Source organism: Trichosurus vulpecula, chromosome 2 (genome assembly GCF_011100635.1).
Source record: "Trichosurus vulpecula isolate mTriVul1 chromosome 2, mTriVul1.pri, whole genome shotgun sequence".
NCBI classification, from domain to species: domain Eukaryota; kingdom Metazoa; phylum Chordata; class Mammalia; order Diprotodontia; family Phalangeridae; genus Trichosurus; species Trichosurus vulpecula.
The window spans coordinates 76,123,164-76,141,547 of record NC_050574.1 but is presented as its reverse complement, the minus strand read 5'-3'; the positions used below and the strand labels follow the sequence as shown (position 1 = coordinate 76,141,547).

General features: G+C 43.9%; 1 protein-coding gene across 1 annotated transcript in view; it reads right to left on the bottom strand.

Moving 5' to 3' along the window:
• Positions 1–355: 355 nt before the first annotated feature.
• The window catches only part of GRIK3 (glutamate ionotropic receptor kainate type subunit 3), a 151,186-nt gene continuing 133,157 nt past the window's right edge, over positions 356–18,384 (bottom strand). The window contains exons 14-16 of the mRNA XM_036743758.1: positions 3,005–3,227; positions 1,831–2,081; positions 356–767 (exon numbers count right to left, since the gene is read on the bottom strand). Coding sequence (XP_036599653.1) covers positions 573–767; positions 1,831–2,081; positions 3,005–3,227 — 669 coding nt within the window. The 3' untranslated portion in view covers positions 356–572. The remainder of the gene's footprint in view (positions 768–1,830; positions 2,082–3,004; positions 3,228–18,384) is intronic.

Below are 18,384 nucleotides of genomic sequence, written 5' to 3'. Positions count from 1 at the left end.
CAATGGGCCTCAATCCTCTTGGCTACTCAGGATGAGATCAGTGTACAACAGAAGTTTCCTTCCAGCCCATTGGTCCTGGGCGTGTGTGGGTGTCCATCTGTCCACGCTGATGGCCATTCCCCCTTGATCAAAATGGCTGTTGTTTTTTTTTTAATTGCCATGCTCCTGGAAGCCCATGGGACAGAGTTTTAAACATGAAGACTTGGGATCCCCCCCAGAAGGCTACTGGCATGGAGCCCTCATGTCACTGGAGGGTCCACTGTATGAATCCCTGTCTAGAAGATGGGGAGTGTTCAGCCTGAGTGTGTGTGTGTGTGTGTGTGTGTGTGTGTGCATTCTTCATCTTTGCCTCTTCTGCTTTAGAGAGAGACAAACAAGATGCCCCCACCTACTACCCACCCAAGCCCCTAAACCACAGGCTGGGGTCTGGTAGGTTCATTGTAGGTGGGCAAGTGGGGGTGGGCCCAGCTTCCTTCAGTGCCCACAGACTTAGAAGGGGGATCTTTCCTTCTGTCCCCATCCGTTGCCCTAAAGGAGCTGCCTCTTGCCAGCCCCTGGCCCTTGCCCCAGCCCTAGGGGAATACGGGCGCCAGTGCAGTATTGCAGGTCATACTGTCCTTGCCTGGGAGTCTACGGTCATTGAATGTGTGCATGTTGATGACAGCGTCGGCTTTGACCATGACTGGTGGCTGAGGCTTGTGTTTGACCCGTCGCTGGCAGGTGAGGGAGAATCGGATTTCGTCAGCCACAGTGCTGCAGAATGAACGCTGGAAGGAAGAGGGAGGAGGAGGCCTGGTGTTATTCCCTGTGTGGTACAGAGGGCAGAATTATACTTGGGGTAGCATCTGTTTCTTTGAAGGAGTTAAGAGACCAAGATTCTGGTCTCAGTTCTGCCACTAACTAACTGATTGTGTGATCTTGGATATAGCTCCTTCCCTTCCTGTTTTCCCATCTGTGCAATGAGGAGATTGGATTGAACTATCAGGTCTTTCCCAGCTCTGACATTCTGTGTTCTAAGGTCCCCCAGCTCTGATGTTCTGTGTTCTAAGGTCCCTCTCAGCTCTGATATTCTGTACCCCGCTCCCAGCTCTGACATTCTGTATTCTAAGGTCCCTACTAGCTCTGATATTGTGTTCTAACAACCACCCCCCCCCCACCCCAGCTCTGACATTCAGAGTTCTAAGGTCTCTCCTAGCTCTGACATTTTGTGTTCTAAGGTCCTTTCCAACTCTGACATTCTGTGTTCTAAGGTCCCCCAGCTCTGATATTCTGTATTCTAAAGTCCCTCCCAACTCTGATATTCTGTGCCCCTCCTTCACCCAGTTCTGACATTTTGTGTTCTAAGGTCCCTCTAAGATCTGACATTCTGTGTTCTAAGGACCCTCTCAGCCTTGACATCCTGTGTTCTAAGGTCCCTCCCAGCTCTGATATTGTGTTCTAACACCCCCGGCTCCATCTCTGACATTCTATGTTCTAAGGTCCCTCCCAGCTCTGACATTCTGTGTTCTAAGGTCCCTCCCAGCTCTGATATTCCGTACCACCCCTCCCAGCTCTGACATTCTGTATTCTAAGGTCTCTCCCAGCTGTGACATTCTGTGTTCTAAGACTCCTCCTGGCTCTCTGATATTCTGTGTTCTGAGACCCTTCCCAGCTCTGACCTATGTTCTAAGGTCCCTCCCAGGTCTGACCTTCTGTGTTCTAAGGTCCTGCTCATCTCTACCGCTCCCTAAGTCCTCTTCCCTCCCTTGACCCTTTCCCCTCAGCCCAGTTCTGCTCAGTCATGGTCTTAGGAATGCCCTCTCACCCCCACCTCCTAGGGGAAGGGGTTACCTGTTCCCGCTCGGCTGTTTTCCGGAGTTTGTAGATGAACTCGCCCACAGCCACCAGCACGGACAGTACCAGCCCCGCGGCAAGCACAATGAAGATACCCCCGATCTTCTGGATGCCCAGGGCACTCGCCTCCTTGTTCTCTTCCTCCGGGCAGCCGTTCCCCCGCCACCACTTCTCCTTCATGATGTGCAGCTTGTCCTCTTCCTGGAGCTGGAGGATGGCAATGGTGATCTTGTCCCTATAGGGGGAGCCTTGGGGAGGGGGACAGAAGAAAGGGTAGTGAGGGAGAGCAGGACCCAACCTCCTCCTGACCTGGCCCAGACCCTTTGTGGACGCAACAACAACAACCAAAGCTCACATCTTTATAGTCATTATTCCAGCACAGAGAGGTAGACCAGCAAACTCAGACTCAGGGAGTGGAAGTGATTTGTCCACAGTCACATAAATAAGTGACAGAGACTGGAACTACCTATCTTCTGACTCCAAATCCAGGTCAGTGCACCATCTGGGTATTATGAGCAGATGCACTTGTGTTACTGGAGTTGTGAGGGTGGGGGAAGGGAGGAGGGGGAAAGGGCCTTTGCTGGGCAAGGTGCTTATCTCTAGCTCTCTCCCCTTAGCACATTAGCCCTGGCCTAAGGCACTGGAAGACCTGGATTTGAATTTCAAATTTTGCCACTGTGTGACCCTGAGTAAGTAACTTCTCTCATTTCCTCATTTTTCACATCTCGGAAATGGGGATAGTAATCCCTGCCTTGACTTCTACCCAGGGCTGCTGGGAGGGTCTTTTGAGATAATGAATGAGAAGACACTGTATAAAAGCGAGCTGCTGTAGGTCAGTAGATCATAGGCTCAAGGCAGACATAGGCCAGAGCCCCAGAGTGTTGCAGAGGAGGAAGCAAGCATGAGCCATATGGCCCCTTCCTGCTTCACAATATTGACAAGGAATAGAACTTCTGACTAGAAGAGACTTCTTGAGGCCTTCAGACTCTTCGCCTCATCTCTAGGTAGTGCTAAATTTCAATGCCCCCAAGCAAGCTGCCTAGATATGTGATCCCAAGCAAGCCATCTTTCCCCTTTTCTTTCCCCACAGTCGCTTGTCTGGCCTATGAATGATGGGCACCTTCCTCTTTGGTGAGGGGCAGTGGTGGGGACTGGATGGACACCCACTCACCCATTGGTGTGCCAATCCCATAGCCTTTGGAGTCGATGAGGCCCCCAATTTGGGTGAGGTTGCAGTTCCTCTGAGTGATGTACTCAATGGCTGTGGATTCCATGAGCAGAGCGTAGTCGGCTGTGAGGGCTCTCTGGATGCCCTCCTCATTGTTCTTCACCAGGGCTGAGGGTTTGCTGCTCATGAATGCCCACATCTTCTCAAATGTGGAAATCTTGGATTTCTAGGACCACCACCACCATGGCAGCAATAGAAAGAGGGAACAAGGGGTTAGGGGACCATGGGAGGGGGTGAGGGGGCATAAATGGAAAAGATAGAAAGGATTCAATGCAGGAAGGAAACAGGAGGATATAGGAGATGGAGAGAGAAGGAATTGGGGAAGTAAAAGGAAGGAGAATAATAAGGAAAGAGCGAAGGGAGGGGAGAGAGGAAGGAGGAGGGAGGGGAGCAATGGATAAAGGGGGGAAGTAAGAAGAGAGGAGAGAATAAGAAAGAAGGATAGAGGAAAGATGAGTGAGAGAGAGGAGAAGGAGAGAAGAAAGGAGGGAAGTCAGATTAGAAAGGACAGAGCAGAGAAGAAGGAAAGGAAGGAAATAGGAGGAAGCAAGGAAAGAGAGAAGCCAGAAGAGAGGAAAAACAAGAAAGAAGGAGAATGGAGGCATAACAAAGAAAGAGGGAAGGGAAGAAGGGAGGGAGGAAGCATTGTGGAAGAAGAGAAGAAGGTCAGAGGAGGTAAGATGAATGATAATGGAAGGAGTTGAGGCAGGAAGGAGGGCAGTTATAGGAGCAAGGAGAAAGAAGAGAGGAGAGAGGAAGGATAAAAAGGAAGGAAGGAAGGAAAGAAGGGAGAGAGGGAGGGAAGGAGGAAAGGAATGAAAAGAGAGGAAGGAGAGAGGAAAAGAGGTAGTGAAGGAAGAAGGAAGGAAGGAAGAAAGAAAGGAAGAAGAGAGGAGAATAAGGGAGGATGGAGGAGAGTGGAGGGAGATGAGGTGGAGTGAGCAAAGGAGGGCAGTCATAAGAAGGAGGAGAGAGGGGAGATGAAAGAGAAAGTAAGGAAGGGAGGGAGTCAGAAGAGAGTAGAGTAAGATGGAGGATGCAGAAGAGACAAGGGAGAACAAGGAAAGGGGAGGAAGGAAGGAAGAAGAGAGAGGAGGGAGGAGAGAGAGAGAGAGAATGGAGCAAAGTCAAAAGGGAGAGGGCAAAGACTCAGCTGCAGGCTCTTTCATGCAGCTGTTCCCACCAGGAGGAGTATCTCTCTAAGGAGGCTGGTCCCCACCCAAGGCTACTGAGATGCCAGGAGAGATCAGAAAGTAGGGGCAGTGGGATCCCAGTAAGATGTCACCCAGCACAGCCTCATCCAACCTCCCACCATCATTCAATGCCTGCTAGAGGCTCAACCGATGGCAACTCAGGAGACAATTGGTGTGAGCAAAAATGTCCTGGGCCTGATCGGGTGTATCAGGAGACCTGGGTTTTAGTCTATGATTAACTGGCTGTGCAGCCTTGGGCAAGTCCATCTCCCATCTCTGAACTTGCATCCCTTCATCAGTAAACTGAAGGTGTAGGACGAGATGAGCTGCGTCCCCTCTGACCTCTGCTAGTCTATGATTCTACAGTTGCCTTGGTGATCCACAGTGGATTAGTAATCACAGCCCAGCTTCCCATCGCTGACTCCTTTCCATTCCTGATATCCTCCCTCCCTCACCAGGAGGGACCAGGATTGCAAGACCCTGGTCTAATAGGGAGAAAGCAGTCACAATCAAGAGGATGAGACCACTGCATGGGAACTCATAGAATACAATCTGAGGCCAAAGAGAAGTGAGTCTGGGATTATCCAGATGACTGCTTTCCTCTGTCAGGTGATAGAAGGTTGGCTGCATTTATATTTTCTCAAAGGAACTCAAAGCATTCTGGAAACAATTCATTTTATTCTCCACTTTGCTCTCACTGGGACCAGGGAGGAGATCAGTCACAGTCCCTGACCCTCCCCCATCTATGCTTTTAGTCTTGCCCACTCCTGTCCATCTGCATCTGTGTGCCTAAGATCCCAGTCTCCCAGGCTGCATATGTACCCAGCCTACTGCCACAGGACGCTGACACTGATTGTTGAAGGTCCCACTCATACCTTCATCCTCCCACACAAGTCCCATGTGTGCTTTGCAGGACCAGGGCTATTTGCGGAGATTTTGTATATACTTAGAACTCCCCAGAGGATTTGTTAACAGGTCACACAGAAATGTAGGGGGAGGGGACCCATCCCTTTCCTACTTTCTACTAATGCCACTGGTCTTTGGAGCTGCCAATCATCAGACCGCCGATACTTACAATTGTTATGGAACAACAGGCTGGTCCAATGCTGATGGACAGCTGAGCCTGCCAGTAAGAAGAGCACAGGAATGCTAGAAGGCGATGTGTCCTGAATCAACATGAGAAGACCCCAGACATTTGAGGTCTGCAAATACAGATTATTTAGATGGCTAATGCCCCCAAGATAGTTAGAGACTTAGATCGGGCTGAGGCACAGAAGCAGGGGGATGGATGGGAAAGGGCTACATTATCGTTTAGAGTCCTCTTCCTGAGGCACAGAAAATTTGAAGATAATCATATTGCTCAGGACCCCAGGAATCTTCTGGGGAGGCTAGCACGGCCTGAGTCATATCCACAATGCTCTAAGTAGAAATACCCTAGAGAAAGGAGATAGACCATATGTTTTCCCCGCTGAACATGCTGAATCTGAAGCCCAATTCATCATAGGCCGCTCTCTAGTTGAAGGGTTTTTAACCATTTTTGTGTCTTGGATCCGCTTGGTAGTCTGGTGAAGCCTATGAACCCACTTTCAGAATAAACTTGTAAATGCATAAAATAGATTGCAGAGGAAACCAATTATGTTGAAATATAGTTATATATGCATATATACACGTATATCCATATATATATGTATCTATAATCTGTATTTATTTATCTACCTACCTAGCTACACAATGACAGATTAATGAGACAATGAGTACCTCCTAACCAATATTCTCTGTAGTTGATATAATCAACAGAGCACAGGAATTCTAGTGGCTTCCCTCTATTCATTATCTCCTGTTTATCCTCTGTATATTCTGTTTGTACATTGTTTGCATACTATCTCCCCTACTAGATTGTGAGCTCCTTGAGGGCAGGGACTGTTTTAGCCTTTCTTTCTATTCCCAGTCCTTAGATGGTGCCTGGCTGTCATTAATGTCTGGTTTATCATTAGTAAATGGTTATTGACTGCCTGAGTGGCTTATTTTTAGGGTAACAGGATTATAGGTCTAGAAATGGAAGGGACTTCAGGTGAGAAGAACATGCTCAGGAAACTCTAACTATTATAACCTTTTGTTCAATCTTGCTCAAGAGCCCTGCGTGGCTGCTCCAAAGAGTTCTGGTGGTATAATGGAGAAGTTGCTGGACCTAGAATCAGGAAGACCTGGGTTCAAATCCAGCCTCAGATACTTCCTAGCTGTCTAACCTTGGGCAAGTCATTTAAACTCAGTTTCCTCATCCACAAAATACACGTACTTGATGAACTTTAATCTGTGGTCCTATACTTCTCTTCCTCATTCCATGTATGTGACCTCTATGCAACTGCAGGATGTGGTGGGCCAGCCTCATGATATATGCTGTGATCTTGACATTGCTTCATTTCCCTGGAAACTCTGGTTGATTAATAGCCTTGATGAGGTAGCCTAGAGTGGAAGTACCTGCATGGTCACCCAGTGAGGCATCATGGCATTGCATAGCCTTGACAGTAATTAAGAATAGGAACTCAGTGTTCTATAATCCTATAAGGTAAATAAAGTAATTAAGTTAATTCAGCTCTCTCACACTCTCCAGGGGGCTATTGCGAACTTTCTCTTTTCTCTTCAAGCCCCCTCCACCATTCCCCCTTAGTAGGACACTTTGCCTCCTACTTTATTAAAAAAAAAAACAGAGGTGATCTGGCATGAACTCCTTATTTTCTTCTGCTCCAGGCCTCAGATCTCCTTTATACTATCCCCCACTCTTTCCTCCTTTGCTCTAGTCTCTGAGGGATACATTTTCCTCTATTTTGACTATGATCCCGTTCCTTTCACCTCCAGAAGTTCGCCCTCATATCGTCTCACAATCCCCATATTCATCATATCTTTATTTGTTGCTTTTGAACCCTCTTCCTACAAACATCCCCAGCTTTCTCCTTTCTTAAAAGCTTCTTCTCCCTTATTGTACTATAAGAAATGATAAGCAGGATAGTTTCAGAAAAACCTGCATAGACATATATGAACTGATGCAATGTGAAGTATGCAGAACCAGGAGAACATTGTACACAGTAACAGCAATAATGTAACAACGACCAACTGAAAAAGACTTAGCTACTATGACCAAGACAATAATTCAAGACAATTCCAAAGGACTCATGATGAAAAAATGCTGTCTACCTCCAGGGAGAGAACCTACGAACTCTGAGTGTAGATTGAAGCATACTTTTGAAAAATTTTATTTTTCTTGGGATTTTTTTGTGTTTTCTTTTGCAACATGAATGTGCAATATGGAAATGTGTTTTATATGACTTCACATGTATAATTGATATCATACTGCTTGCTTTCTCAAGGGGTGGGAGGGAGGGAGAGAATTTGGAACTCAAAAATTTTAAAAATTAATGTAAATTTTAAAATATGTAATTGGGAAATACTTAATGAAATAAATAAAAATATATTTTAAAAATCTCTTGTTCCCATTATTCCCATCCACTTAATCCCCATTCTTAAACATCTCTCTTCCCACTCACTGCCAAAGTCCCAGAAAGAGTTGTTTACAATCCTTACCACCTTTTCAGTTCCCATTTATGTTTTAACCTCTTCCAATCTGGTTTCTGATACCATCACTTTAAAACTTCTCCATCTTGACAATGGGGGGGGGGGAGGCAGAGCCAAGATGGCAGCTGGAAAGCAGGGACTAGCGTGAGCTCCCCACCCCTCCCCATCCGAGTCCCTCCAAAAACCTACAAAAAATGGCTCTGAACCAATTCTAGAACTGCAGAACCCACAAAACAGCAGAGGGAAGCCGGGCTCCAGCCTCACCTCCAGTGAGGTCTATCCTGCACAGAGCTAGGAGCAGAGCTGGGAGCAGAGCAGAGCAGACCAGAGCCCAGCGTGAGCAGCGTGGACCAACCAGACCAGTAGCTGGGCAGAGTGTGCCCTAGCGCTCTGAATCAGTGAGCTGCAGCAGTTACCAGACTTCTCAACCCACAAACACCAAAGACAGCAGAGAAGGTTAGTGGGAAAAGCTGTGGGAGTGGAAGGAGTTTGCAGTTTGGCTACCTTCCCCCCACCCTCCCACCCCACCCCCCGCCCTGGGCAGCAGCGAGGCAGCTACAGAAGTACAGCTGCAGTTGCTTCCGGCCCCAGGCCCACCTGGTGGGAGGAATTAAGTGGCAGATCAGAGCAGGAGTGAAGAGCCTGCTGAAGATCTAAGTCCAGTCCGGGTTGGGGGTTCTTGGGCAAGGAGGAGTGCTGGTGTGGCAGTGCATCTGCCCAAGCTTGGAACATAGTTCTCTAAACTCTAAAAGCAGTCATACCCCACTGAAAAACTCAAGGGTCAAGTTCGTTGGCTGGGAATATGGCCAGGCAGCGAAAATGCACCCAGATTCAGTCTCAGACTTTGGATTCTTTCTTTGGTGACAAAGAAGACCAAAACATACATCCAGAAGAAGTTAACAAAGTCAAAGAGCCTACAACAAAAGCCTCCCAAAAAAAACCATGAACTGGTCCCAGGCCATGGAAGAGCTCAAAAAGGATTTGGAAAAGCAAGTTAGAGAAGTAGAGGAAAAATTGGGAAGAGAAATGAGAAGGATGCGAGAAAACCATGAAAAACAAGTCAATGACTTGCTAAAGAAGACCCAAAAAAATACTGAAAAATATACTGAAGAAAACAACACCTTAAAAATAGACTCACTCAAATGGTAAAAGAGCTCCAAAAAGCCAATGAGGAGAACAATGCCTTGAAAGGCAGAATTAGCCAAATGGAAAAGGAGGTCCAAAAGACCACTGAAGAAAATACCTTAAAAATGAGATTGGAGCAAGTGGAAGCTAGTGACTTTATGAGAAATCAAGATATTATAAAACAGAACCAAAGGAATGAAAAAATGGAAGACAATGTGAAATATCTCATTGGAAAAACCACTGACCTGGAAAATAGATCCAGGAGAGATAATTTAAAAATTATTGGACTACCTGAAAGCCATGATCAAAAAAAAAAGCCTAGATATCATCTTTCAAGAAACTATCAAGGAGAACTGCCCTGATATTCTAGAGCCACAGGGCAAAATAGAAATTGAAAGAATCCATCGATCACCTCCTCAAATAGATCCCAAAAAGAAATCTCCTAGGAACATTGTCGCCAAATTCCAGAGCTCCCAGATCAAGGAGAAAATACTGCAAGCAGCCATAAAGAAACAATTTGAGTATTGTGGAAACATAATCAGAATAATCCAAGATCTGGCAGCTTCTACATTAAGAGATCGAAGGGCTTGGTATGCGATATTCCGGAGGTCAATGGAGCTAGGATTAAAACCAAGAATCACCTACCCAGCAAAACTGAGTATCATGCTCCAAGGCAAAATATGGATTTTCAATATAACAGAGGACTTTCAAGCTTTGTCAGTGAAAAGACCAGAGCTGAATAGAAAATTTGACTTTCAAACAAGAATTAAGGAAGCATGAAAAGGTAATCAAGAAAAAGAACAAGAAAAAGAAATTGCAAGGGACTTACTAAAGTTGAACTGTTTTGTTTACATTCCTACATGGAAAGATGATGTGTATGATTCATGAGACCTCAGTACTAGGGTAGCTGAAGGGAATATGCATATATATGTTTATGTATATATATGTATAAGTGAATGTGTATGTATGTATATATGTATGTGTGTGTGTATATATGTATATGTATATATATATATATATATATATATATATATATATATATATATATAGGGAGAGAAAGGGGGGGCAAAGGGTGAGTTGAAGATGAAGGGAAGATATCTAAAAGAAAGAAAACAAAATTAAGGGATGAGAGAGGAATATATTGAGAGAGGGAGATAGAGAGAGATAGAATGGGGTAAATTATCTTGCATAAAAGCGGCAAGAAAAAGCAGTTCTGTAGGAAGAGAAGAGAAGGCAGGTGAGGGGCGAATGAGTGAATCTTGCTCTCATCAGATTTGACCTGAGGAGGGAATATCATACATACTGAATTGGGTATCTTACCCCACAGGAAAGAAGAAGGAAGAAGATAAAAAAGGGGGGGGATGATAGAAGGGAGGGCAGATGGGGGTGGAGGTAATCAAAAACAAACACTTTGGAAAGGGGACAGGGTCAAGGGAGAAAATTCAATAAAGGGGGATAGATTAGGAAGCAGCAAAATATAGTTAGTCTTTCACAACATGAATATTGTGGAAGGGTTATGCATAATGATACACATGTGGCCTATGTTGAATTGCTTGACTTCTTAGGGAGGGTGCGTGGGAAGGGAAGAGGGGAGAGAATTTGGAACTCAAAGTTTTAAAAACAGATGTTCAAAAACAAAAAAAAAATGTTTTTGCATGCAACTAGAAAATAAGATACACAGGCAATGGGGCGTAGAAATTTATCTTGCCCTACAAGAAAGGAAGGGAAAAGGGGATGGGAGGGGAGGGGGGTGAACAGAAGGGAGGGCTGACGGGAGAGCAGGGTAACCAGAATATACGCCATCTTGGAGTGGGGGGAGGGTAGAAATGGGGAGAAAATTTGTAATTCAAACTCTTGTGAAAATCAATGCTGAAAACTAAATATATTAAATAAATAAAAAAATTAACACTAAAAAAAAAAACTTCTCCATCTCACATTATTAATGATCTTTTAGCTGCTGAATCCAATGGCTATTTCTGAATTCTAAACTTTCTTGACCATGTTGCAACTTTTGATTCTATGCAAGATGAATTCTCATTCTCCATATCCAGCTCTTATCCCTTTCTTGAGCTCCAGGACCACATCACCAGTGGCAGTGCAGCCTTATTGACATCTCAAATTCAACATATCAATAATGGAGTTCATTAATTTCCTCTCTAACCAGTTCCTCTTCTAAACTTTTCTGTTTCTGTTGATGGCACCACCATCCTTCTTTTTTGGTTGTCATTTTATTTTTAAAATTTATTTTTAGTCCAATTTTATTTTATTTTGATGTCTACACTGTATTCTCTTCTCTTTCTCCTGTGCCTCCTACTCCCCCATTACCACCATCATTCCACTTGCCCACATTCTCAACCTTAGAGTCATCCTTCACTATTCTCTCTCCCTCAACTCTCCATCCAATTGCCAAGTCTTCTCTAATCTACCATGATCACATCTCTTTTTTGACACCTACATGGTTACTACTGTAGTGAGGCCCTCATCACCTTTTATCTTGACTATTATAGTAGTTTCTTAATTGGTCCCCCAACTTCCAGCCTCTTGCCTCCCTAATCTATACTTAACACAACTGCCAAAACAATCTATCTAAAGACAAGGTCTGATGATGTCACTCCTGAGCCGAAGAATCTTCAGTGTGGTTCCTTATAGTCTCTAGAATAACAGGCAAATTCGTCAGCTTAGTGTTTCAAACCCTGCCAAATCTAGCTCCAACCTATTTTTCCAGACTTATTTTATACTAATCTCCTTCATATTCCAGCCAAACTGTCCTCCTTGCTGTTCCCCAAACTTGGCATTCATAGTATCCTCAGTGCTAGCACAGAGATTTGACTGCAGTACTTGTTTAATGACTTCTTATTGAATTGAGTTGTTCTGAGATTCTAAGGCCCCTCTCATCCCTGACATTCTATGCTCCAAGGCAGCAGTTCTGAAAAGGTGGTCTGATGATCCCTGCACGTCCCTAAGACCCTTTGGGGGTGAGGTTCCATCAGTCAAAACTATTTTCATAATATACTAAGACATATTCTGCCTAATAAAATGTTCTTCCCTTTTCCAACCACATATCTATGTGAGGCCGGATTTTCTTTATATGCTTCAACCAAAACAACCTTGCAACAGATTGCATGCAGAAGCAGATATGAGAATCCAGCTGTCTTCTAGCCAGCCATTAAAGAGATTTGCAAAAATATGTAAAACAATGCCAGGCTTCTCACTATTTTTTTTCATTTTGGAAAATATAGTTATTTCACATAAAATATGTTATGTAAGTTAACATATAATGAGTTTATTACTGTTTCTTTTAAGTGAATTTATAAATTAACATTATCATTTAAAATTTCTAATATGGTAAACATTGACAGATACACCCCACATAAACAACAGTTTTTTGGGGTCCTCAATAATTTTTAAGAGTATAAAGGGGTCCTGAAATCAAATAGCTTGAGAATTGCTGCTCTAAGGGCTCTCTTCCAGTTCTGACATTTGATATTCTAACATCTTTCCCATCTCTGAAATTTTATGTTATGCATTCTGAGACCTCTTTCCATGGTTCTGTGATTCCATGTATACCTCTTATTACTGTAGATAAATGATACTTATAAGAGTGATACAGACTTAGGTTTCTGGAATGCTAATGTCATGATGGGCCAGCAGTTGGTTGTCTGACAGGAGACAGAACAATAAAGAGCCCAGATGAATTCTGGCTGATAGGATTCTAGGGTGAGGAGTATGAAATGCCGCAAGTGGGTAGGAACATGAGTGAGGAAGACGGAAGGAAGCATCAGAGTTCAGTGTTGGAGCTGGAGGATGGCAGCAGGGTGTGGATCCAATTATGAAACCTCTGGAGAGAGACTAATTCAAGAGGTTCTGACTGTGAGACAAAGTAGGCAGACAAGGGGTAAATAACAAGCATTTATTAAGTGACTACTATGTGCCAGGCACCATGCTAAACACTTTACAAATATGATCTCATTTTATCCTCGTAACCTTGAAAGGTGCTATCTCTTCATTTTACAGTTGAGGAAACTGAGTCAGATAGCTGTTAAGTGACTTCCCCAAGGTCACAGAGCTGGTAAGTGTCTGAGGTCACATTTGAACTCAGGGCTTCATTACTCCAGGCTCAGCTCTCTATCCAATGTGCTGAAAAATCAGTTCAGGGCTCCAGTGGACCAGTGGGGGACTATTTCAACCTGAACTGGGGTAGGAGATACTTGTTCACCCATTCATTCACACTTGTCAAACATTTATTAAGCAGGGGTCAATGCTCAAGGCTGAGGACAAAGATGACTAAGAGACACAGTCCCTGTCCTGAAAGAACTTATGTTGAAGATTGGAAGGAATCTCGGAGATTGTTTGCTCTAAACTCATTTTACAGACGAGGAAATTGACATACGGAGAGAGGATGGAATATGCTCAAGATCACACAAATAATGAGTAGCAGACCCTGACTCCAAATCCAATGTAACAGTAAAAGAGGTAGCAGTAGTAGTAATTTCCAATATGGCAGCCTGAAGTCCAAGAAATTCATAAAAGTGTGAATTATCCTATGGAGCAAAGATGGGAGGGAATATTCCCATCTCTGTTACAGAAAGGGGAAACACCAGCACTTAGCACAGCGCCTGGCACACAGCAAGTACTTAATAAATGCTTCTTGACCTGACTGAGGCCTGGAGAATGGGAAGTGATTTGCACCAGGAATAACAGAACCCAGGTCACTTGCTTTGAGTCAAGGGGCATTAATCTTGTATTATTTGGTGTATAATTTTATACCACAGTGAGAAGAGCCCTGGCTTGGAAGTCAGAACTCCTGGGTTCTAGTCTGAACTCAGCTCCTTACCAGTTTTGCGACCTTGACATCACATTTCCTCCTCTGGCCTCAGTTTACTCATCTATACAAGGAGAGGTAATATGGATCGTGGGAAAGAATGCTAGCTTTAGCAGCAAGCTCTAAGTTTAAATCCCAGGTCTGTCACTTACTAGCTGTGTGACCTTGAACAAATCACTTAACCTCCGTTTCCTCCTTTACAAAATGTCTAATCTAGGAGATGTCTAGGGAAAGTCCCTTCTACTTCTCAACCCAGGTTCCTAAGACTAGATTAAGTCTAAGGTCCTTCTTAGATCTGACATCCTATCAATCTGTGACACTACCATGAGAAGGCTACCTGAAGGTAGGAGTTGGGTTAACGATGGCGGGCATCGTGTGGGCTCGGCCACTACTGAAACTGTCTTTGATGCTTTCTACTGATTATGGAAAAGAGGAGGTTCTCATGTCCTGGGGTATGACAGAGCCCGTGTGGCCAGCCAGTGTTGTCACCAGGCCCTCTGGACACCATTTTCTCCCTGTGCCAGCTTAGGAAGTGGCTTTAATAAGCAGTGTTTCAGGACTAGTCACCCAAATAAATTAATGCAATCGTTTGGAGCAGCCAATATAGGGCACTTTGCCAAGACATGGATGCTTTTTTTATCAGTGAAATTGGCAAGAAAGTAAGTTTCAGGCTCACCACTTTTAACTCCAGCCTCCTGGAAGAAGTAAATTGATTTTTCCCAATTGAAGATACTTAATCTTGAGAATTTAACATTTCAGTGTTAGACTGAATATATATGTACATACATACATATATATATAATATAATATTAAACACACACATATATATTCATACAATGGTATTCATATATTCCAATAGCAACTGAAAACTGGGGACTAGCCCTGGGAGGTAACCTCCTGTGGGACTTTGTAGAGAACCAAGGATATTGTCTGTACTGGAAATGAGATCCTTTTCCTGAAATTAATTGGTCTCTTTATCCCTAGGACTAGAGTCTCTGGCCCTTATCTGATCCATGCTGGAGAACAGTTCGTCATTTCTCTCTAGTTATTTCTAGGGAACTACAAGTATCCTCCATTCCCTGGCTCTCCTTGGTTATCTATTCTATCTTATAATAAAAGCAGTCAGTCCCTCTGTAGCCATCTGTCCAAACTCCCCTCTCTGACCTCCCCTCTGCACACCAGGGGTTTATATGAGGGCACTACATGGATAAGTAATGATGGCAGCTCCAAGAGAGCTCCCATTTTTAGAGATCCTAAGATTTGCAAGACACTCTCCTATCAGTCCTGTGAAGGTAGTAGCACTAACATTTCTTTTCACAATGTCAACCCTCCACAGTGGAAGCTCCTCAGGGTCCTCAGAGCCTAACATGTTGTCTGGCATTTTTTTTTGGAGGTAGTCATCTGGGCCTATGATTTTATCAATGTGGGGGACTTCCATTGTGGAAATTCCTGCCATGGATGCCAATCAGCAACCCATCTGTAACATATAGTTTTAGAGTAGGTATTCTTACCCTTTTTTGTCCATGATGTTTTTAAATTCAGAAAATAATACAGATGGGATTACAAAGGAAACAAATTATATTGAAATATAGTAATCAATGTTTTTCATGCACCTCAGATTAAGAAAACCTATTTCAAAGAGTTGCCTGGGCTCCCTGGGAGATCGTGTCTTGTTTGTGGTCACAGAATTAACATATGTCAAACACAGGATTTAAAAACCAGGTTTGTCTAAATTCAAGGCCAGTCTTCCATCTTCTATAGCAGGCAGCTTGTCATCGTGCACAAACTAGTACTTACTATATCCTTCTTGAATTGTATGTCAATCATTTTACAGGTGAAGAAATTGAGGATGAGAGGAAATGATTGGTCTAAGATCACACAGATATTCAGCAGGAATACTGGATCATAATTCCATCTCCTTTTCTTTCTGTAGTTTAACACTCCATGGTTTCCAAAATGATTTCTGCCAACCTTTTCCTCTGCGTTCACTCTCAATATCTCATAGCCCCCTTTTCTCCACGAATCACTGCCAGGCTTTTAAATCAATGTCAAGGAGAAAAGTTTCCCATCATATAGTTCTACGTCTGTTAATTATGCTTCACCCCAGACTTCTGAACATTTTGTTTTACTTTGTAAAGTGCTTCCTCATTTTACAGGTGATGACTGCAGATTGTTTCTATGAGGAAATTAAAGTTTGGTTAAAATTTTTTAAAGCTTTAGTTGTCATCAGAATTGTTAGTGAAACTTTTGAGTCTATTGCCAAGTGCCCTGAATGAAATGCAGATCCCAAGTGATTTCTTCTAGGTGATAATCTTGTGACAAAAAACCCAAAACGTGTTTTTTTTAATGCTAATATTCATCTAGTGACATTATACTAGTGGATCCCTTATCAAGGATGTACAGAATGAAAGCAGCTAGCCCTGGAGTCAGAAGGACCTGAGTTCAAATGTGGCCTCAGACCCTTACTAGCTGTGTGACCCTGGGCAAGTCACCTAACCCCGATTGCCTCCAAAAAATCCAAACCAAAACAGAAAGAATATATGGAATTCTGGAGACAAGAATCATACAGGAGAAAAGGTAGATGGGTTGTGATGGCCACCAGCTTCTTTATCTGTAAAATGTGGAGTTTAGAATCAATGGTCTCTAAAGTCCCTTTCAGGTATTTTTGAAAGTCCTTCTAACACCTGACCTTTTATTCTCTGCATTCTATGGTTCCTCTGTGCTCTAAAATTACATGTTCTATTTTGAAGTTCCTTCCCAGCTCTGACATTCCATGTTCTAAAGTCTTTCCCAGCTCTGACATTCTTTGTTGTAAGTTCTTTCTCAGCTCTGAAATTCTCTTCTATGTTCTAAAGTCTATGATTTCATGGACTGAATCCTGGACAGCCTACTCATTTTTTTTTGGTTCTGTTTGCAAGGCTGCAGTCTACCATAACAGAATTAAACTCTATCCCACTCCAGCCCAAACCAACTAGAGGCCTGGCCTCGTGCTGCCGTTCCATCCTTTGTCTTCTAAGGAGCAGATGCCACTGGCTTGCCTAAGGCAAGATGTCTTTCCACATCTTCCCCTGGTCAGAGACAGACAGGAGAGCAGATACTCAAGCTCACTGCTGAGGGGCTAAAGCAGGCCTGTCAGCCTTCAGTGCCTCCTTCTCTCCTGCTCTCTGTGGGAGAGATGAGATCACACATCCTATCTCCCTGGTGGGCTGACTGAATGGCTGTGGTTGAGAGATGGAGGGAAATGGCCAAGACCCATCTCTTGAAGGTACCAAATGTGCATGCGTTTGGCATCTCAGTGTTGCCAGAGAGCTGGAGATGATGGTGGTATTATACAGGGAAAATAGCATTGGTTCTGGAGCCAGAGGACCTGAGTTCAAATCTCATCACTGATGCTTACTTCTTGTGTGACCTTGGTTAAGTCATTCCAGCTCCTTGAGTCTTGGTTTCCTAACTGCAAAATGAGAGAGTTGAATTAAATGGGCTCCAAGGTCTCTTCCCACATGAAATCTCTATCCCTCTCAAAAGGCACACCAGTCATGGCATCCCACTCCTAAATGGGGTCTTTCACAGAATCATAGAATCTCCAAGGTGTAAAGGATTTCCAAGAACATGGAGTTCAATCTCCATCTGATGAGGAATGCCCTTCACAGCTTTCCTGATAAGTAGTCATTCATTCCTGCTTGAATGTCTTCAGTGACAGAGCACTCACTACCTGTTCATGTGAGCAGCCTATAGCATTTTTGGTTAACCCCAATTAGAACCTTTGATTATAGAATTATTAGAATTCCTTTCTGGACTCTTTGGACTTTCTCCAGCAACTTTCTCACCCTGAAGTTTTGCTTTGTCCCTTTAGGCCCTTCTTCTGATTAGTCATCTTCTCCTAGAACCTTTATTTTAGGGAGGCTGGCCAGGCCAGCCATGTTTTCATTCTTCTCCAAGCTGCATTCTTGACCTCCTGGACTTTTGCTACCATATTTCCCTTCACCCCTGCTTTCAATGTGCTATCTTCCAGAAATTCCCATTACTCAGCAGAACGCCTGGCCGGGATAAGCTCGTTGGTTTTACCTGACTTGTTTTTCTTACACAGAGACCAAGTCTCCCTTTCTTCATCTTCTACCCACTGTTACCAGTTCTGTTCTTTGGGGGAAACTGGAGAATGTCTGGGACAACTCACACCCCAGAGTTGTCACCTATTTTTCCCATTTTTGCAACTGGAGCACTCCTACACTCTCAGTTCTCTTGGCTTTAGCCTGGGTGCCTCCTTCCTTCCTCTTAAGAGCACAAAGACATAGACTGTTTTTCCCCCTTTGAAGGCCTTTATTGGCTCTTAAGAGAAAGAAGGTAACATAAGAACAAGCTGTTGGAGTCTAGAAATAATGAGTCACAGAGCCTGGCATCCCGTCCTGACACATCCCTGATTAGCATCAAGGGCTGACACAGTTTCTGGGGTCACCTGGCCCTTGCCTTCATCAAATGAGCACCCAGGCCCGACTTCTACACGTGGTGATCTGCCACAGTTCCCTGAAGGGAGAACAGCTTGATTGATGCCTCCTGTGCCTCATTATATCCCACCCCTTCTTTTTATCCTTCAGAGAAGTTTTGCTTTATGCTAC